At 39.8% G+C, this 22,242-nt stretch overlaps 1 protein-coding gene and 1 pseudogene across 4 annotated transcripts; both read left to right on the forward strand.

Moving 5' to 3' along the window:
- Positions 1–3,575: 3,575 nt before the first annotated feature.
- On the forward strand, positions 3,576–10,345 carry LOC110046111 (uncharacterized; annotated as a pseudogene). The gene is made up of 2 exons (XR_016206503.1): positions 3,576–8,338; positions 8,995–10,345. The product of XR_016206503.1 is annotated as an uncharacterized LOC110046111 (transcript).
- Positions 10,346–11,340: 995 nt separating this feature from the next.
- On the forward strand, positions 11,341–22,208 carry LOC110046136 (transient receptor potential cation channel subfamily V member 5-like). Of its 3 annotated transcripts, XM_020751809.2 has the most exons (14): positions 11,341–12,102; positions 12,730–12,921; positions 13,669–13,961; positions 14,475–14,553; positions 15,188–15,442; positions 15,544–15,617; positions 16,562–16,744; positions 18,020–18,202; positions 18,839–18,985; positions 19,401–19,481; positions 20,188–20,368; positions 21,142–21,202; positions 21,422–21,488; positions 21,574–22,208. In XM_020751809.2, exons 1-14 carry the CDS (start codon positions 11,911–11,913, stop codon positions 21,632–21,634), a joined length of 2,049 nt encoding a protein of 682 aa, XP_020607468.2. In that variant the 5' UTR covers positions 11,341–11,910; the 3' UTR covers positions 21,635–22,208. The 3 variants fall into 3 exon arrangements, with proteins under 3 accessions (XP_020607468.2, XP_020607469.2, XP_020607470.2); XM_020751810.2 differs by lacking the exon at positions 18,020–18,202; XM_020751811.2 differs by lacking the exons at positions 21,142–21,202; positions 21,422–21,488; positions 21,574–22,208 and having other exon boundaries at positions 20,264–20,368.
- Positions 22,209–22,242: the final 34 nt, after the last annotated feature.

Consider the following 22,242-nt stretch of genomic DNA (forward strand, 5'->3'; position numbering starts at 1 on the left):
TTCTTCTGAGGAACAGACTTTTAACGGAATAGGTTTATCTTAACGAAAGACTTCGTTAATGCTGATAATGAGCGCAATTCCCTTGTCGTTTTACTCGGTTACTCACCGCACATTTCTTTAGCCGTCGACAACACAGACGAAAGGAAGTGGTTAAAATTTTACACACTGAGTCATGCTTGTGTGTTCAGAAAACAAACATGTACCTAAACTGGATGTGTAATTGTGACTTAAATTGCGAATGAAAACTGAAACACTAGGGGAAAATGAAACGTGTCAAAAGTGTAGCAATGACAGATGCTATAATACGGCAAAATAAGACTGTGTTAAATGCCACAAAATAAGCGATAGGGCTGGATATGCTAAATATGGAATTACAAATTTCACTATAGCTGCTGCGGGCTGCAAATATTAGATAGCTACTCGCCCTGTTTCTTTAATTTGATACATGTTCTATACATCTATATATCCGTGGCCAGTCGAAACCGAAAGCGTATCCCACGGTTCGAAAGTCTGCTAACTCTCGCGTCATTGTTATTTTGAAGAAGACCCTGTTTAGCTGCTAGAGGCTAGAAATTTGAATTTCATTCTGATTTAAATTTCTCATCGAGCGGTAAGTAGTGTACAGTAAGATTGCCTTCAATTTTGAACTAAAGAACTAACAACTAACTGTTTTATTTGTAAGATAAACTATAATATTAGATAAACACAGAAATAAATGACAAATTGAGAAATTACATTGGCCACTGAGAAATATAAACTTGTGAAGTTTACTGGCTAATAGATATTGAGGCGTTAAGCGTGTTAAACCTTGCCATCAGATGACATAAAGCTGAAGCAAAACATATGTACTGGAAGAGAAAAGTAAAAACCTCAGTAAAATAATGGTCATAAGATGGGTGGCCGCTGAACGAAAAACGTATCTTTGAGTCTCTGAAGTTACCAATAAAAAATGAGGGATTTGGACTTAAATAATTTCTTAGTTTAAAACGCGAATTACGTTTTAACGAATAGCTACTTTTCTACTATGATGAAGGTGGACAGATGCCACCGAAAATTCAGTGAACAAAAACCTACAGATCAAATATATTTAATTAAAATGATCAGTCTACCGATCGCAACAATCAAAGTGATTTGAACTTCGTTCTCAGAAAGCTATTCATTTTATAGTTCAGTATCTTGGTGTCAGTTAAAGCATGGAATAGAATATACGAACAAGGCTGTAATGATTCTTCTGTTATCTTGCAGACGAATTCCCTTTTGTCTTCTGACAAGCTTATACACGGTTCTTGCTGTTAATTTTTTTCCTTCACACTGCGAAAGGGAAATAGTGGTGATTCAGGTTGCCTGTAACAATATTCTAGCAGACCTCGTTTTTGGTAAGTATCCTCATCACCGAATCTACCTTTATTTTTACATACCTACTGAACGTTTTAATGAACCTCCCGAGTGCGACTTTTGATGTGAACAATAAGCTTTAAAAGGAGGAGAAAACTTTTACAATTAAGATTACAACGTTAAACGTTCAGTAAAAAGGAATAGTTAAGATTTCAATACCTTTTTAAACCCTTTTATTTCAAGATTTTCTTAAAAATTGTCACAAGTTTTTAAGTCGTTTGTTAAGAGTTCCAGACCATAACAGTTCATTTAAAGTTCTCTGGCCCTAGTAGCAATTTTAAATTAAGGCTGTAAAGAATAGAAGGTAGTATTTGTTGACGAAACGCTATATACTAGAAAAGGTTCTACCAAAACAATATAATAAAAAAAGGTTGTGATGAAATTGCCGGCAAAAGTAGTATAAAGTAAAGAATTCAGAGTGCCTTCGTATAACTAACCCCAACCAGTTATTCTTTGTTTTTAATGTTGTTATTTTTCATTGAGAAGTTTTGAACGCCCCAGTAATTCATTGTTCTATCATAGGAAATCCTTTTGCTGATCCAGACTGAATTGGATTTCATTCTGATTTTGACTCCCCAAGTAACGGTAAGAACAGTAAACTTAAGGCTAGTCATAAGATATCGTCTATTTGATGCCCTCGTTTGGCATGTTTACTGTACATTAAAAATATTTTTACAGTCATTAAAATCAAGGACTAATGTATCATTGTCCTTCTCAGGGAAAGAGCCTTGTTGATGACGTAGTAGAAGTTGGATTTCGTTCTGATTCGCACATCACTAGAGACAGTTACAAGGGTAAGTTTAAGCCATGTTTTTATGACTCTACGTATTAGGTTTGAATTAATTTAGAATGCAGAAATATGGATGTACATGTATAAAAGTATAAATGCAAACTACAGCGCAGAATATCATCATGCTTTAGAAGGGATTGACCGGAATCCTCGGTGACTTTCAGTTTCATGGACGCTGATCTTCGTCCTTGGTTTTCTTGGCTTGTGTTCATTTTGTTGGTGACTGTCAGTTTTGCACGTCTGTCAGCCTCTGACTGGCAGCTACATGTGTTTGTCTTCGTATGAGGTCTACAGTTTTGTGCGTTTAGTCTGCAACTTTCAGATTTCCGTGTTATTTTTGTCTGTGAATAGTAAGTTGTGCGTCTATCTATGTCTGTGATCAAGACTTTCAGTTTAGCGTGTTCCTTTAGATCTGGGGCTTTCAGTTTTCTTAAGCTTATCTTGGTGAGTAAATTGCAGTTTTGTTTGTTTATGTTTCTTTGTAAAATTTAAGGCATGTTTCTCTATCTTGGTCTGAAACTTTCATTTCTTAAGGGGTCGTCAGTACATCTCAATTTTGTACCTATTAAGTCCCCCACTAAACTACGAAATTGTTCTTCTATATCAACAGGGTTTAATTTCAAGGTAAAACAGGGACCTATAGTAGAAACACGCGTCTTGAATAAACTTGTGATAGTTTTTTTATGTTAACCTGTAGACAAACAAAGCCATCCTCTCGTAAAAGAGACTGTAGTCGCTTTTGTATTCTTTCCCCTGAGCGAAAGGGAACTGGTAAGTTTAGTATGTTATTTATAGTTAAATATGTTATTGGTGGTTTGTCAATCAAAACGACCTTAACAGTAGCAAAAGATTTGTTCAGGTCGCTGATTATGTTTTCCTGCAAACAACATCTGAAGACAAAAATATGACAGTCCTGTTTCACCTTACGCTAACAATTCTTCCTTTTCAAGGCAGTGGGAGTTCGATAACAGATTGTTGACCGTTTAATTATGCGCATGTCAGAGTAGACATAGTCAGTGTTGGAAACGTCTTCATCAATTTTTGGTCTTTTTCCACGTACAGTATTAAATTTATAGTGTTATTGTGTACTAAGAAGACTCCAGTCAAAATAACAAACCCGTGTTTTTATCGGAGCAATGTGGAACGTAGAATAATTTCGATTTTAGGATGAATTTCAGTTTCCAGAACTTAACATTTAAGATATCATCACGCTTTTAAACCAAAACGTAATGTAGAATATGTCGTAAAAATTCCTGCGACGAATTAACTCGAGCTCAAGACTTCCTTTCTAACTTACAAAGAGGAAAATATTTCTTAAGTTTATGAGAGCTTTTTTTTCAGAGCAGATTTTGAAAAGCGAAGGGCTGAATAATAATTTTTTTATGAAAACTATTGCGTCTTCAAAAATGTCCACTTCTAACTCAGCAGATGCATTAAGCCACGACTGCAAACGCTGAGATAGTCTCGGCATGTAAATAAATCAATTACGCCCCTCGTTACATTCTTTGAGTAGCGCTATACTTTCCCAGGAGGCCATAGTATGGTGGAATCTTTGTTTACAATCAATTTGCTTCATTAGCAACAGGGATTCAGTTTCTGATCGTGATCAAGCTACAAAAATATCAATCCCGCCAATAACAAAAGGGCAAACAAAATTGGGTCCAAATTTGTTTCCACTTTTATTCTGTTATATCCTCACAGAAGTGTTTGACATGAACAACGTAGACGACGTTATACAAGTCATCTCAATCGGCCTCATGGTCGCCGTCTTCCTTCTCAACACTAGTCGATTTCTAAAAGCCATCGAGTTATGCAAGGAATGTTTGTTCATTCTGAAAGACAGAGCAGGCATAAAAGACGAGAAATTAAGCAAGTCATTCTACAAGAGGATATACTTACTAATGTGGAAGGCTTGTAATCGCATATGCGATAATACAAGGGCCATAAAATATGCAGAGAAACTTCTCCTAATTTACCGTGAAAGTGGTGAAAGACTTAAGGAAATGAACCTAAGCACAACAGTTGGGTGGATGTATCTCTGTCAAAGTAACTACAAAAAGGCAAAACAACTCAATAAAAAAGCGCTCCTAGTCAGTAAAGAAATTGGAAACAGAGAAAGAGAAGCTGTCTGTTACACAAACCTTGGAGTCGTGTATCAATCAGTTGGAGAATATGAGAAGGCTAGAGAACATCTCGAGAAGTCACTTGCGATCCGGAAAGAAATTGGAGACAGAAATGGAGAAGCTGCCTGTTACACAGACCTTGGAGTCGTGTATCAATCAGTTGGAGAATATGAGAAGGCTAGAGAACATCACGAGAAATCACTTGCGACCCTTCAGCAAATTGGAGACAGAAATGGAGAAGCTGCCTGTTACACAAACCTTGGAGTCGTGTATAAATCAGTTGGAGAATATGAGAAGGCTAGAGAACATCTCGAGAAGTCACTTGCGATCTGGAAAGAAATTGGAGACAGAAATGGAGAAGCTACCTGTTACACAAACCTTGGAGTCGTGTATCAATCAGTTGGAGAATACGAGAAGGCTAGAGAACATCACGAGAAATCACTTGCGATCCGGAAAGAAATTGGAGACAGAAATGGAGAGGCTACCTGTTACACAGACCTTGGAGTCATGTATCAATCAGTTGGAGAATATGAGAAGGCTAGAGAACATCTCGAGAAATCACTTGCGACCCTTCAGCAAATTGGAGACAGAAATGGAGAAGCTGCCTGTTACACAAACCTTGGAGTCGTGTATGAATCAGTTGGAGAATACGAGAAGGCTAGAGAACATCTCGAGAAATCACTTGCCACCCTTCAGCAAATTGGAGACAGAAATGGAGAAGCTGTCTGTTACACAAACCTTGGAGTCGTGTATAAATCAGTTGGAGAATACGAGAAGGCTAGAGAACATCTCGAGAGGTCACTTGCGATCCGGAAAGAAATTGGAGACAGAAATGGAGAAGCTGCCTGTTACACAAACCTTGGAGTCGTGTATCAATCAGTTGGAGAATATGAGAAGGCTAGAGAACATCTCGAGAAATCACTTGCAATCCAGAAAGAAATTGGAGACAGAAATGGAGAAGCTACCTGTTACTCAAACCTTGGACTCGTGTATCAATCAGTTGGAGAATATGAGAAGGCTAGAGAACATCACGAGAAATCACTTGCCACCCTTCAGCAAACTGGATGCAGAAATGGAGAAGCTGCCTGTTACACAAACCTTGGAGTCGTGTATCAATCAGTTGGAGAATATGAGAAGGCTAGAGAACATCACGAGAAATCACTTGCGACCCTTCAGCAAATTGGAGACAGAAATGGAGAAGCTGCCTGTTACACAAACCTTGGAGTCGTGTATAAATCAGTTGGAGAATATGAGAAGGCTAGAGAACATCTCGAGAAGTCACTTGCGATCTGGAAAGAAATTGGAGACAGAAATGGAGAAGCTACCTGTTACACAAACCTTGGAGTCGTGTATCAATCAGTTGGAGAATATGAGAAGGCTAGAGAACATCTCGAGAAATCACTTGCGATCCGGAAAGAAATTGGAGACAGAAATGGAGAAGCGACCTGTTACGTAAACCTTGGAACTGTGTATCAATCAGTTGGAGAATAGGAGAAGGCCAGAGAACATCTCGAGAAATCACTTGCGATCCTTAAACAAATTGGAGGCAGAAATGGAGAAGCGACCTGTTACGGAAACCTTGGAACCGTGTATCTAGCAGTTGGAGAATACGAGAAGGCTAGAGAACATCTCGAGAAATCACTTGCTATGAGGAAAGAAATTGGAGACAGAAATGGAGAAGCTACCTGTTACAAAAACCTTGGAACCGTGTATCTAGTAGTTGGAGAATACGAGAAGGCTAGAGAACATCTCGAGAAATCACTTGCGATCAGGAAAGAAATTGGAGACAGAAATGGAGAAGCTGCCTGTTACACAAACCTTGGAGCCGTGTATCAATCACTTGGAGAATATGAGAAGGTTAGAGAACATATCGAGAAATCACTTGCAAACCTTAAACAAATTGGAGACAGAAATGGAGAAGCGACCTGTTACGGAAGCCTTGGAACCTTGTATCAATCAGTTGGAGAATATGAGAAGGCTAGAGAACATCTCGAGAAGTCCCTTTTGATCAGTAAAGAAATTGGAGACAGAAGTGGAGAAGCTAACTCATACGCATGCCTTGGAACTCTGTATGAGAAAGTTGGCGAATATGAGACGGGCTCACACTACAATGAAAAATCCTTGTCCATCAGCAGAGAAATTGGAGACAGATATAAAGAAGCTTTGTCTTACCTAAATGCAGGTGTTCAACTTTACTCTCTTGGAAAGTTTAGCAAGGCTAATGAATATAATAAGAAAAGTCTGGTCATCTTCACAGACATTGGGCTGAAAGAAGGGGTGGCCAGCTTTTACCTGAACCAAGGAAATGTAGAGCTAGCTGTGGGTAACTCTATCAAGGCAAAAGAATATTATGAACAAGGTCTTGCAATAAGCAAAGAAATTGGAGACAGGAAAAAAGAAGCAACTGGATACTTGTCGCTTGGACGTTTCTTTTATAGGCAGTCTGAATATGATAGAGGGGAAGAATATATCAAGGAGGCGCTTGCATTAAGTGAGAAGATTGGACATATCGATTTGCAGTTCCAATCGCTCGAAATGATGGCACACATTAGAATGAAAGAAGGAAAGATTGAGGAAGCTATCTCGTATTTCCTTTCTGGTATTGAAAGATGCGAGGAAATGCGCGGCTCTCTCCAAGACAACGATAAATTAAAGATTTCTTTCTCTGACCGCAATATTCATTCCTACAGAGATCTCACTATGCTGCTTTGTGCAACCGGGAATCATATTAAATCTCTGTACGTTTCAGAGCTTTCAAGGGCCAGGGCTTTGGTAGATTTAATGTCAGCTCAGTACTCGCAGCACTCTTTGAAGAATCAAATCTCGACTGATCCTCGCACATGGGCTGGTCTCGAAAGCATCGTGGCCAAAGAATGTAACCGCAGCTGTCTCTACCTCTCGTATCATTCTGAAAGTATATATTTGTGGATTCTTAAAGCAGGTGGAGCTACACATTTTCAGGAGATAAAAGGAAATGATCTAATTGCTAGCGAAGGATTAAGTCAACGAGTGGAAGAGTTTTTTGATTTCAGAAGTTTTGGCGTTTTACCAGACGAGATTTGTGAAGACGGATCTTTACACGTTTTTCAACCAGAATCCAAATCAAGCGAGGGAGATAGCCGTGGAGTTTGGCGAATTGGAGTGGAAACTAAAGCTAACCAAGGACCCAAAATGAACCTTCCTATCTGTTACAAACTTATCATCGCTCCAGTGGTGGACTTTCTTGAGGGTCCCGAAATCATTATTGTTCCTAACCGTGCTTTATACCGAATTCCATTTGCTGCCTTAACTGAAAGAGGAAAGTACTTATCCGAGACTTTCAGGATCCGTATTGTTCCTTCTTTAACAACTCTCAAGCTCATTACTGAAAGTCCAGCAGACTATCACTATCAGACCGGTGCGTTGATAGTGGGAAATCCTGATGTTGGTGAAGTGCATTTCAAAGGAAAACTCACGAAAATTTCGCGACTGCCATATGCAGAAACCGAAACTAGGATGATAGCAAAAAAGCTGGGTGTCGAGCCTCTGTTAGGACAGCAAGCGACTAAAGAGGCAGTACTTCAAGCGATGAGTTCAGTGGCTCTGATTCATATCGCCGCACACGGTGATGCAGAAAGAGGAGAAATTGCCCTTGCGCCATCTTTTCGTATTCCTAACGGGATACCTCAAGAGGAACTGTACTTATTGACAATGACGGACATTTCAAACGTTCAACTGCGGGCTAAACTGGTAGTCCTTAGCTGTTGCCACAGTGCTCGAGGACAGACAAAAGCCGAGGGAGCAGTCGGAATTTCCCGAGCATTATTAGGATCTGGCGCACGTTCAGTGTTGGTGGCACTGTGGGCCCTGGATGACAAAGCAACAGAGCAGTTAATGACCCATTTCTACGATCACCTTGTTGCTGGGGAAAGTGCTGGTGAATCTCTACACGAGGCCATGAAGTGGATGAGAAGTAATGGCTATGACGTGAACCAGTGGTCACCTTTTATACTGATTGGAGATGACGTGACATTTGATTTTGGAACAAATGGTAAGATTTAATGAAAACACGCGCTTCCATATCTTTTCAAAGGGCTCCTGGTATTTACTCACAGTTTCCTTAGATGTCATCGATCAAACGTTTTGTAATATCAAAAGAGGGTTAGGTTTTTGTATATCTGACTATTTCTTTATCGTTCAGTTGTCATTTGATCTTGTGCCTCTAATATATTTTACAACTGATAACGTACTCTGTCGATCATGAGGGTGACGAAACTTTAACGTAGTTTTTGAACGAATTAAAAAACGCGCTCGTATTTCGAGGGTCAGTGACCACATGAAAACTGCGGAGATCTGAAAAATTGCGAATTTTTGGCATCTTGACTTTCTCGCATTTTGACATCTCACTTTTTCTGCGCTGGATTTGGTGATGAAATTATGTTCTGTATATTCTCCAATGAATTTTCAATGTTGCTGTGAAAGACAAATGGATCACGTTGGCTGTTTTGCATGGTCCACCTTCCTTCCAACGCGTCCAAAACTCTATTCTGAAACTGTGCACGGTTCCAGCAGAAGTTTACCTTTTAACAAGCCACAGCCATGAATCCGACTTATTTGTTAAAATGAATCTATAGTTTGTAATAAGGCAACTGCTTTTTAAGAAAATGTATTTAGATGGTTACTATATTTTTTTGGTTTGTCTGTCAGGTGTTGGAAAGAATGATCAGGACGGCAGCGAGTGATTGTGTGAGAAGTAAAATATGCCATGACCTCAATTGACAGTTTTAGTGGTAGTGCTATAAATTAAATGGACGTTTAACTTTTGGTCCTTTTCTGTCTAAACGATTCCTCATTTCTCTTGAGGTTACTAGGTATTCTAGCAAAAACATTTTTGAAACTTAATCGGAGTCTGCAGTGCCAGCTGAGCGTTGAGCTGTAATAACTGCTTGAACCAGTAAAACCTTAGAAAAACTTCGGTTCATAAAGTAACTTTTGGTATCGGTCTTTAGACTATGACAGAAATTGCTCTGGTCTTTGCTCCGAGGAGAAATAAGGAGTAGGCTTCACTTATTAACCTAATGTTTTGCTAGCAAGACTTATTAAAGTTTTTAAAATTATTGTACTTGGAAAGTTTTTACACTTAGCAGCAATTGTAAAACTAACTTAATTGAAGAAGTAGGATTTCAAAACAATGTGAGTAACAACATGCAATTGGTACATTTCTGAACAAGTTTCATGCATACAATCTAGGTATTGTTAGTATTTGCATATACCAGACCTTCTTTTTACAAAGTTAAAGAGCTCTGTTATTTGAGATTTTATCAAGCATTAAGGGAACTCCTATATAAAAAGGACCGGTGTGCTCTTCTACCTTGTAGCGGTTATATAAACGAGCGGTTTCGGGCCTCTTAGGGTGTTTAGCTACCCACATGAGTTCCGCAGCTGGAGTTTCTGCAGTAGCTTTTACGGTACGTATTTGATAATCAACTTTACGAGTAGAAAGTACTTGAAGCAATCGTCTTTAACCCCATTAAAAATTACGAAAGTGTCAGTTAATATGTTGTTTTTGGAATTGGTTCCTCTTCAGGGTAAAAAAAATTTTACGGCACACCCACAAAATAGGATCTTGGTACCATTTAGTGGTTCTTCTTTAAGAGCATAAACAGCATATTTGAATTTTTCTTGAACGCTGTGCATGTTTACAGTTAGCTTTGTATATAGTGCGACTGAAAACGCTGACTTGTTGGTTAAATTTACATAAAGTAATAAGAGTTATAAGTAGAGTTACATAAGAAATTGTTCGCATAACATTTATCACATTTATCTTGAACATTTTGTCAAATAACAAGAACTTTAATTTCCTATAAGTATTCACTGCCTAGGAAAAGTTGACAGGCCTATTATTTCATTTGTTATATTTTAAAGTCTAGAAGAATCAATTAAACTGTAAGCAGTGTAAATCTCAGCTCGAGTCCATTTCTGTAGACTGCTTCTCAACTACATTGGGCTCTAAAAAACTGTGGAATCGTCGGTACGTGATTGACAAGGAGTGGACTAGGAGGGGTAGGGTGAAGAGAATAAAAGCTGCATATTCCTTTGTTCTCTACCTGCATACGGTGAAGAAACACTACGCTTTAATTTCCCCGCTTTCGTTGAATGGCGGAAACGGCGAGAAAAATGCATTAAATTGTCCCTACTATAGCGACACAGTAAAGACAAAAAAAGAAGAAACATGCCAGCTTTATATAACGACAACGTCAAAGTACCAACTTCAGCGCATTATGTAGAAAGTGAATGATGTCCTTTCTCCAAGATAAAATGAAAATGTTACATGACCAAAAATCTTGCTTTTCCCATGTAATTTGTCCGGAAAATGAAAGATTTATGGAACATTACGGCGTGACAACATATCGAGCCTTTCATGTCGTCATGGGTGAATTTTCACAGGGTACGATAATTGTCTTTGTTGGCTTGCCTGTCAATGAAAACTGAAACACATAGAAAACGAAATATTGAATGTGAAAATGCTGACATGACAAGAGTCTAATTTACCTCAATGTACAGCCACGTGTGCTCAGTAGAGTAAGTTGCGTAACTTATACCCTCTGGTATCATGTTATCGTAGTTTCGTGTTAGTTAAGCTTGATTTCGAGCGACGCGTTTATTTCATACTGTACTGTAAATTGTCTTACCAACAACCCACCTATTCTGAGTTCAACTGCTGTTGTGAGGGGGACTGAGGAACTCAGGCCTGGTCAATAACCAATACAACCCTTTGTTATTTTTCTTGACCGAAGAATGGATGAAACATTCCACCGACGGTTTTGTACAGAAATCATACTTATTACTTTGGCCAAAATCTTTAGCGAACTTCAAAGTTGTATAAGATATAAAAACTGCTACCGAGTGAAATTCCTACACCTTTAGTTTCGTCAGCTCTTAGCCTGAAAATCTCGAATGACTCAACGTCTCCAGTGGTGGATCCAGACCTTGAGCTAAGGGGGGGGGGGGGGGGGGGGTTGTTTCTCTTGCCCTGCTGGCTTTTCTTCCTTCTGTGATTTTTTCTTTTTTTACCCAAAATAAGGGGGAACCGGGCCCCCCAGGCCCCTCCCCTAGATCCGCCACTGGTCTCGTTGTTTTCAATGTGAATTCTTAATACACAAGCTGATGCGAAAAACAAACTTCGGATAGTTTGTCGGTCCCTGTATCCCGTGGTGCGTGAGCTGCACTCTTTTTTGATAAGAAGATATTTTGCAAGAATATCGAGGCTGAAATTGTGAACTTTCAAGAATATTTTAATGCACCTTCTGTTTAATACCTGCGTGGACTGGCGCGAGTAAGTACTACACCGGAAGTAAAGTTGGCGAGCGAAACGGCCGGAAGCAAAGTGTTAGTGCACATAAAAACACATAAAGCTTTGTTGACGAGCAAGGCGCTTTCTGATTACATCTGCCTGTATATGCTATCGATATTCTTGCTTATATTCCTCTACATGAAGATCGTTGAGCGATGTTAGAGGCGGTTTGTGTTTATTTTGAAAAAAATCCGCAGAGATTTTTGATTTAGCGGAACGTGAAAGTGTAGCAGCAGTTTCTGTTGTCGTGGGCCATTGATCAGCAAAACATGGCGGAGGGGAAATCGGCGGGAAAAGGCTCCTATGTTTCGCTGTCGATGGACGACGTGAAAGAATCGAAATCCATTGAAAAGGAGCATGAAGAAGAAGAAGAGAAAAAAAGAGATAATCCTCGTCCGGAAGAAACTCAAAGCGTCTTCGATGATTGTTTGAACGAGTTTAATGAAGTGTTCAGACGAAAAGTAAGTTAACCTTATCAAAGTTCTTATAAGGATATAAGTGCAATTTAGGGTTAGCTCGATGTTTACAAACACCAGTCTTACTAGCAAATGTGGAGCCCTCTTAACATATGTTTGATGCTCAAGATTTTCGAACAGCTGCAAGATCCATTGTTTTCACGGCCTTGAAATATACATGTGTACATGTGGCTCGCGGCCAACGCCAACTTATATCTCAATGACAGTGACCAACTCGACAGCTCATTGGCTACTTTGGTCACTGTACACAACTAAATATTGTTCTTCTAGTTATTTTCTATTTGTATTTTTTTAAAGTTGTTTTCTGTAAACAGTGTGCAATGATAAAAACTGAACTGAAAACTGAAACTTAGCTGCATCTTGGGAGTGGCATGGGTTGGGGTGGGAATTTTGGGTGAGTGTACAAACAGGTCTTTTGAAAACCTAATTTCATACCAAAATTATATGTGGTTTTATGTGTACCACTGACAATAATTTTAAAAGAGCACGCAATTCAAACCAATAGCAGTGTTTTACTGAGCGTCATTGTTGGTGCCAAGTGGGTAGTGCTCTTCTGGAAGGAAATCTTGCAACCATACCTGCAAATAATGCCACATTTTTTACTTTATTCAGGTCCGAGATAAGTATTGCTCAGCAGAGAATATTTCCTGGAGTAGTGCAGCTGATGAAGTTAAAGCTGAACTGTTGACTGCTAGATACGAAGAGGGTGGCAGGAAACCTTGCGACGATCCTCTTCTATTGTTACTCAAGACATGGCCAGCAAGAGAGGAGTTTTGTGAGAATCCACAGTTAATAGAGGGACAGGTTTGTTTTCAATTCAAATTAAGTTATAGTTTGGACAGGAGAAGGAAAGGTTTCTGAGTTTGTAAAAATCTATCGGGTTATTTTTGGTGGTTGATAAATATTGACCATGTGGTATAGGTTTTATTTTAGAGTGTAAGTCATGGCTTCTTAACACCAGTCCCTGAGGTGTTCACTATCCTGAAGCGATAAATATTTTACAGTCTAACTTCTCCACAATGGCCACCTTAGGGTTAGAAGAAAATGGCAGTTGAATAGATGTGGCTGTTATGGGGAGGTTACAGGAGTAATAGGGCACCAGTTTTTCTCATGCTTGCAGTATTCTTACTTATAAAATGCTTATCATTGCATATAAATGTGTAACTCAATCAAAATATATAGATAAGACACAAACCAAACAGGAAGAGAGACCAATAACACGTGGTACAGACAAAGTTTCGTGACTTTTTACAATAAAAAGTGGAGTTTTGTACACACCAATTGCAAGTGAGTGATTAGAAACTGGCCATTTTCAAGAGGCTATTTTGGCAGTTGGGACCTGCTTTAGTGGCCATTGCCGTTGTTAAGAGGTGGCTATTGTAGAGGAGTTAAGATAATTTGAGTGAGTCATAATATGGACCGTCCGCTGGGCAAAATAAAGAGGCCATTGTAAAGAGGTGGCCATTAGTGGAGGTTTGACTGTAATTTAAGAGTGAAATTAATAGTTTATAATGTAACTGTTATTTCAGAATGCAATTCCACTTTTTCCAGGTAAATCGCCTTGTTTCAATAATCCTCAAGGAAGATAGAGCAGGAGACAGAAAGTACAAATACTTCAAGGACAAAGATGAGCTGTCCTGGAAGACTCCACTTCACTTGGTAGCAGAGCTAAACTACACAACTGTTGCTCAGACGATTTTATGTCACTACCCCGGGCAGTTATATATCACCACAAATCCACATACTGGAACTAAAAATCGCAGATACATTCCTCTTGAATTGGCACTAATCAAGTACAATGATGAGGTATCTGCTTTGCTAATAGAGCACATGAAACCTGAAAGGTACGTAGCCCATGTTGCAGGTGTGAATAAGAGCGGGCTAGGGGATGCAAAAGACACTAGGAAAAGGGGGAAAGTTCTTTCTCTCTCCCAATTCCTCCTCCTCCTCCCCCCCCCCCCCCCCCCGCCACCTTCATCCCCGCTGGCATTCTGTCCCCCCTGTTTATGCCTGCTGCACTGTGGCTTAGTCACTATAAATATAGCAGCATAATACAGGGATGGAGAGCCCACCAAGGAAAATACTAATTAGGCCAATAAGCAAACTTTTCTGGCCCTCTTTTCTCGACTGGTGCATCTTCAAAATGAAACTCAGTGAAATAAGTAAGTCAATGACTAAATAATTGGAGGAACAAAAGCTGTTACAGTACCTTCAGTAAAGCACTTTCCAGTTTCTATCAAACTGCACCTCACATGATTCAAAGCTTTCAATAAAATTTGATCTCTAATCACTAGTGTTTTTTTTCTATCACAAGAACCCTGCCTTATTTTAACTCTATGAATTTTGTTTAACTTTAGAGTCCTGAGGCTGTTTTCATGTAGTTTTCAAGACAATCCTGTCATCTTTCATGAGCTGGTGCAACACCCTAACATGAAGGTTAACTGATCTAGAATGATATACATATTAAATTTTATATTTATTATTAAGTCATTAATTAAGCGTAAATTTGGAAACAGTTTTACTAGCCGAAGGTTACTGTATTGTCAAAACGTGTCACAATTGCCTTCAAATTAACACCTGAATTAATTCAGATGAAGATAACTTATTGATATTCATTATTATTCATTTATTCATCAACAATGTCAATTGTTTTATTGATTGATCTATAAATAACTTTTAACCTGGAACAATCTAGCTCATTCCCCCCCTCCTTAAGGGTCAACAGAGATACATTATTCTAATTTTATTTATACACAGTATTTAATCAACTCTTGCTACCTATCTTCCTATCTACAATCAAAGGATAAAAATTCCAAGAAAAATAAAAACTGCTTTTCATGGAGGCTGGCAACTAAGTTTAGTCTTGAACTTGGTTAATGGAGTCGCTTGTCTTAGTTCAATAGGTAAGTTGTTCCATAATGAATTGAGCTCCATTGTACAGAAAAAGAGAAGTTTTGGCATGTACGGATGGTAAAGCACATTAGATCATGTATTTTAATGAATTTTGTGCCATATAAGTAATAAAATTATTATTATTATTGATGGTACACTGTAACCATTTTTTCTGCAGAAAACTGTTGTTGCTGTGCTCAATTGCATGGTCAGCCCTGACTGGCGACACTTACCCAAACGTAAAGATGATTATTCTAAACAATTGAAAAAGGACATTGAACTAGCCTGGAGTTCAGAACCAAGTGATCCCATAAGTTATCAGTTTCACTATAAAATTGTGGATGGTGATGATTGTGGAAGAGATCCTGCACATGATGACTTTAATTGGAAGACAAAATCATGCCTCTTCCTGATTGCTAACAGCAGAAATAAGGTGGCTTTAAAATGTGACTAATTTTGGAATATTTCTCTAGTTTACTGTTTCTGAGTTTGTTTAGAAACTCAAATTTCATTTTTTGTTTCCAATGAATGCAGGAAGCTATCCAACATCCAGTTATCAGACAGCTGGTGAAGAGGAAGTGGATAAAATATGGTCATTTCTGGTTCAGGTATTGACATGTACAATTATTAGGTAAAAAAAAGTCTGCGTACTGAAGTCAGGTGGCCCATTAGAACAGAGCTTATCCCGGTTTCTGTAGCATGAAGTGATTAGGAGTATTTCTACTTCTCCCTGGATGGGATGCAAGTGCCCAACTACTAGTCCATCACAGGGTTGCCCCCAGCATTAAATTCATACACCTGGGTGGAGAGAGGCGCCATGAGAGTAGAGTGTCTTGCCCAAGAACAACACAATGTCCTTGGCCAGGGCTCAAACTCCGGGACCATTCAATTTAGAGATGAGCCAACTAACCATGAGGCCAAGTCTCCCACAATTATTAAATATTGGAAATTATTGAGGAGAACAGGTGTGCCAAACTAGGATAAATGGTGACCAATTTCCTAAACAACAAGCACTGAAGGCACAAGCTTCTCCCAGAAACTGTTTTGGATTTTAACTCCCTAAAGACCCCTTTCCTGGGTTTCTGACTCATTCTGAAAAATCTAACTGATTTCCATAAAACTGTAGAAACAGGTAGGGATCTGCGCCTGGCGAATCAATCTTTCAGACTGGCACGAGAACTGATTTCAGTTGAAATTGAAAACTAGTATAGTTTAAGTTTGTTGTCAGTAGTAACTGTGAGGCCCTATTAGGGGTTTTCGGGATATGGGTTGCTGAGGTAAAAAAGTAATGGAAGACAGGATATTTGGGGGAGAAATTAATGGGGTATAGTGTAGGAGAATCTTTAATTTTTGCAGTTGGAATGAAACAGATACTGGATATTTAGACCAAAAGTTAATGGGACATGGGATACTTGGACCCCCTACCCCCTAACTGGGTGTTAACTGTTTACCAGTATAATACAACCACAGTAAATATTCAGGGTCATGCTGCCCTATACACGCATTGCAGACCCATGTATCTTGCCTGCCAATACTGTGTTGCTTTCTGTAGCCTTTTGGCAGGCCTCTACTTGATGTACCTATTGCTGTTGTCATTCACATTACTGTATGGCGCAACTAAAGCAGACCCTACACAGTATAAGGACAATGCAGATGGATTGAGAATGGTCTGCGAGATCTTTGTTGTGTTGTGTATTGTGGCCTATATTGCTGATGAGATCAACGAGATTGAAAAGTAAGTAATTGTTGACTGCAAAACAGTCAGTTTTTCGCAAGCTTTCTCTTAAATTGCCAATACGTAATTCCCAAATGTCGCAGTTTTTGCTTTGGCATTTCACCCCCCGAGGCAGGGGGAACTCCCTTATGAAAAGGTCGAGGGTACTCAAGGGGTACTCGACGTCTCGCTTAGGAGTATAAATCAAGGGTTCTTATCTCACTTAGGGTGCTCATGACGAAACACCACTATTTTTAGCTGTCAAAGTATCTTTAAGGGTGCACACAAAGAAAGTGAAATAGTAATGAAAACGCTCATATTTCCGTTTTTTAGGCTCGATTTCCGCCGGTCTCTCTAGTCCGGTCTACTGGTACGGGGTCGCATCTCTTCCGTTTTAAGTGAGATCTTTTAGGGGTCAAACAAAGGTCAAACCACGCTCAGATTGGTTTCCTTTCGGGGTTTAATTCAAGTTTTCCGACAACCATTCCCGACCTTTTCATACGGGAGTTCCCTCTCCCGGGATTACACTCTCAGTGATTGTGCACTGGTCACTAAAGAAAGTTATTGCCACTTTGAGGGGAAAAAAAGCTGACTTAATACCATTTACATTAAAAGAAGACAGCCGTAAGTAGACCAGTCAACAACAACGCTTAAAATATCAGCTGCTTTTTTCTTAATATATCTAAAATGGAGATTAATGGAACTTATCAAATCTAAGCTGACGATTTTTAAATAAGTTTAAGGTTACTTCAGTTGTCGTCTTCTTGGAGCACTCAATTCTTCTCCCTTTTAAAGAGACGTTATGCTGGGTGGCAGGCACTGAACTGGCAGTCTGTCCACACACCCTTAGTATTTTGTCTTGTGTTCGTCCGAGATCGCAAGCAAAATATAAACGCGGCGCGTGGGATATTAACGAGCTAAAACCCAAAGAGGTGGAGGAAAAAAATCACAGGGAAAAAAACGTCTCTGGAGGACTAGTAGAAGGGTGAATTTATATTCGAGCGCAAAGCACGAGCGGGCGAATTCGACTTTACCTGTCTCCCTCCCCTTTTAAACACCTGCCAGGCAGACCAAGTAAATTCCATACTGACGACGAAGTTCTACAGAGATCCGTGTAGCGTCTCTGATTGGTCGATACCTGCGCGCGAAAATTCAAAACCGATCAACAACCAATCAGAGTCTGGAGATTTACGTCATCAGTTCAAAATTTTACGGGTCCAGTCTCCGACGAAAAGAGAAATTACTTTTCTGAGTAAATAGTAGATTTATTTTAATTTTTTCTTGTTTCCTATACAGGGAACGCTTGAGTTATTTCAAACGACCACAGATTTACTTCAATCTGTTTGACTGGCTTGGATTAATCCTAATTCTTATTGTCATTCCTCTTCGTTTTTCGAGACACGAAGCGCAGTGGTTTGTCGCTTCCCTCGGCTTTTTCTTCAATGTCCTTAGACTGCTAAAGTATTCTTGTATCACTCGGTAAGTCGCTGCAGTAATTAGGCGAAAACGTTTTGTTCAAGGTTGCCTTTACCCAACATATTGTTTCCGCCTTCCACTCAAAGTGAAAGTAAGTTTAAGCAAACTAGAATTAGCAGTAGCTCTCTGAACGTCGCCAATGAAAAGGTTTAATGAACTGAAAAGTTGCATTGCACATACATTGTACATCTTTGTGCGTTTCTGAGCCCTCCTTTGCAAACAAAAGCAGCTTCGATGCCATCTTCATATCAGAAAGCTTATGCAAACCACGACGGCAATGGCAACGGTAACGCAAACGTCACCAAACGAAAGGTTCAATGAGCAGAACAATGGCTGTACACGTGCGTTGTAGTGAAATCTTTGCACATTTCTTCGCCGTTTTATGTACAACAACAACGTGAAATGATATTCTGCGTATTTTGAAAACGCGAACGAGGGCGGCTAATTTTCGTATTTTCATTTGGAACTAAAAGGCGATGTTACATAATTAGCTTGAGCAAATTCTGAGACCAATAGACGCACTGAACAGATCTTGACACTTGCGAAATTCGAAACTCTCTTGTTTTATGTTGCATTATCTTCCTTGCGCTATTTATGTATTCGTATGTTTGTTTATTTGTTTATCTATATATTTTGCAGGGCAACAGGTCTTTACACGAAGACACTAGCCAGGATTGTGTATCGCGACATTTCTCGCTTCACCTGCGTATTCCTGGTCGTTTTTCTGGCGTTTTGTGGAGCGTTTTTCTTGTCGCTACGAGCAGCCAGCGCGGTGCAAATATTTGGGTAAAGTCGGCTTTAGTTTACCGCGTCTTTTTGTGTTTGTAGAAGTCGTGGTGGGAAGAAACACGTTTTGCTTTGCACCTACGCTCGTAAAAACATTCAAAATACTGCTCAAAGGATTTTTGATTTTTACTAACCAATCACAGAATATCACACACGAGGACACACAAAGCGTGCTAAATGCTGGCACGTCAGACTTGACGTCATAAAGATATGCTATTTTGCTTGGCAACCTAATGTTAAGGAAACATTACGACGCTTACAATAGTCAATTCTTGAGGACTGGATTCAAATCAAAAATAGCCGTTCCTCGAGTGGCTTAGGATCAAGTTGGTTTTCTAATGAGCAGGACAGGAATTTGTGGTAGGTAGACTCAACGAAGCTAACTGAGTTTTCGCTGTTATTTTCTTTCCGTCAGTGGATTTAAGATGGTGATGTTAAGTGGTGTTAGAGCACTTGTGGAACAACAACCAGTAGCCGACGATTACACGAAATACAAGTAAGTCTGACGCTAAGCTTGCCAGGCAGAAGTAAGAACAACCTTTTACAGTATTGTAAACAGCACCACATGAAAGTACTGCTCAGTAGCTTTCATTTGAATGGTCACACACTAGGGTTTCATACACAGACTTTAAAGTAGCATAATGTACAGTACCACATGAAAGTACTGCTCAATAGCTTTCATTCGACGGGTCATTCACTGAGGTTTGATCCACAGGCTTAAAAGTTAGAACCACCTTACACAGCATATTAAAAATTACCAGATGAAAGTACTGCTCAGTAGCTTTCACTTGTTATCCAAGTTAGGACAACAAACACCTGGCTTCAGTTTGAGTCTGAGAGTCCAAGCTCTTGTTTGCAACATAAGCGTAAGGTTATGTCTGCGTACGAGCCAAGTGGCTCATCAGACCGGAGGTTATCTCGGTTTTAGTAGCATTAAGCGACTAGGACTATTTCTACTCTCCCCCCCCCCCCCCCCGGATGGGATGCTAGTCCATCGCAGGGTTACCCCCCAGCATGAAATTCGCCGGTACCCAGTTATACACCTGGGTGGAGAGAGGGAGAGAGGCGCTGTGGGAGTAAAGTGTCTTGCCCAAGAACACAACACAATGTCCCCGGCCAGGGCTCAAATCCAACCATGAGGCCACCGCACCTCTCACTTTGCAACATAAGATGTTCAGTTAATATTCTCTTTGTGTTCTAAGATGGCTACCAGTGTTGGTGATTCTGTTGTACATGGTGGCAGTGGTGGTGATACTCTTGAATATTCTTATCGCTCAGATGAGCAGCACTTATTCCGAAGCCAAGAAAACAGCCAGACTACAATATGACGTGGATAGAATGCTGATTATAACGAGACTAGAACACAGCAGGTTCCAGAAATTTGTAAGTTGAGTAGTTTTCCTTGGACTGCCAGGCTAAACTTAAATTAAAACAATATCAGAGTTGCTTAAGTTTTAAGTTATCCGATTGTGTAACTAAGTAAATAATTGGTTGATAAAATTTCCATAAACCGGTCTCAATTGTTTTTCCGCGGTCTATAGCACTGGTTACATACGTTTTCCCGCGCAGGCAACCGGTATACGTTTTAACGCGGTTAGCGCCGGTAATATATGTTTTCCCGCGCACAAAATCCGTTCACGTTTTCCCACGCCTAGCACTGGTTACAGTCGTTTTCCCGCGCTAAAAACCGGTCACGTTTTCCCGCGGTTAGCACTGGTTACATGTTTTCCTGCTCTCAACGACTCGCCCTGTCGCTCTCGACGACAATTTCATTTATTATATGGCCAGCTCCGTGAGCGGGCAAGATGAATCAAATCCTGCGCTATGATTGGCTACCTGAGCGGGCAAGATGGAGCTATCTTATCCGCTCGGGACTACTCGCCGTGTCCCGCAAGAAAAATTTCTCGGAAAGCCATACAATAAATCCTTTATTGACCAAGCTTGTTCGGTCAAGATGGCTGGATATCGGCCTCGTTCTTTTTTTGCGTTGGCCAATATCCAGCCATCTCGGCTTGACCTCACACTTGGTCAATAACCCATATATATTCCCTTCCTTTACGATACCAGGTAAGCTTCCTATGAAGTTTGTTTAAAATCAAGTCAAAATTACTGCCAATCTCTTTTTGACTAAGCTCATTATCTCTCGTTCTTTCCAGAATCTACGTTTGAAGCACTACCAAGAGGACGACATTATAGACGAAATGACCTTAGCAAAAGGTACGAAAGACATAAACGAAAGTCTAGGCTAAATCGACGAGTTCTGGGCTCCTATAAATTCCGGTTCTTCTCCATCTTGTCAGTGCCATCACTTGATAACGCCCGCTAGCACGCGCTTTAGGTCTTAAAAACCATTGCGGATTAAGTGCCGTTTCTGCGAAACAGTTTTAAGTTGATGAAAATGCGAGTTTGATTTTTTTCGTTTTTTCCTTCTCGTAGATTTCCTAGAGTACAATGACGATAGGTCACCTTGGGAGACAGTTGAGGAGAAACTGGATGAAATCAGGTTTACATCCGGATATTTCTTTGCTATGGTAATTCATTTCCAGAGTCGTGTGTATTTTAACGAGATATTTTGCTTTTCTTTATAGGAATATTATGCGGAAGATCATTAAAAGAATTCCACTGCTTGACGAAGATAAAGAAAAATAAAGTAGCCAATGTTTAGAGGAGCAGAGATGGCGCAGTGGTGAGAGCGCTCACCTCCCACCAGTGAGGCCCGGGTTCGATGCCGGCCCGGTGCCATATTTGGGTTGAGTTTGTTGTTGTTGTTCGGAGGGCTTTTCTCCGGGTTCTCCAAATTTCAATTCGACAAGAATAGAAGACCCACATGAAAACCAGCCGGCTAAGGCTAATGCTTAAGAAACTAAACGTCAAGAACAGTAATGGGAAATTTGTTTCCTTCAGGGAAATACGAAATACTCAACAATTTCGTCTATGAACAGGGTTACGTCTATGAACGATAAACAGTGCGCTGTATATAACTCCACTCTGGTACTTGTACTGTGGCCCTGTCGACACCAAAAAGGCAACGGGACGAAATATTTAACTTGTACTAGAGAAGTCAAAGAACGACATCAAATTTGATAAACAGTGTTTGGTGATAGCCGAAGTTACTCACAGGTTTGAAAACTTTGAACTTAGCTCAATTTGTAGCGAAAATATGCTTTACGTAAACGTAATGAAATGGCTTAAAAATTAAAAATAAATAAATAACAACAGCAAACGCGTCTCTGATCAATTGCTTTATTATTCGATGT

Source organism: Orbicella faveolata, unplaced genomic scaffold (genome assembly GCF_042242905.1).
Source record: "Orbicella faveolata isolate gen_17 unplaced genomic scaffold, um_ofav_v1 contig_14, whole genome shotgun sequence".
Classification (NCBI taxonomy): Eukaryota; Metazoa; Cnidaria; class Anthozoa; order Scleractinia; family Merulinidae; genus Orbicella; species Orbicella faveolata.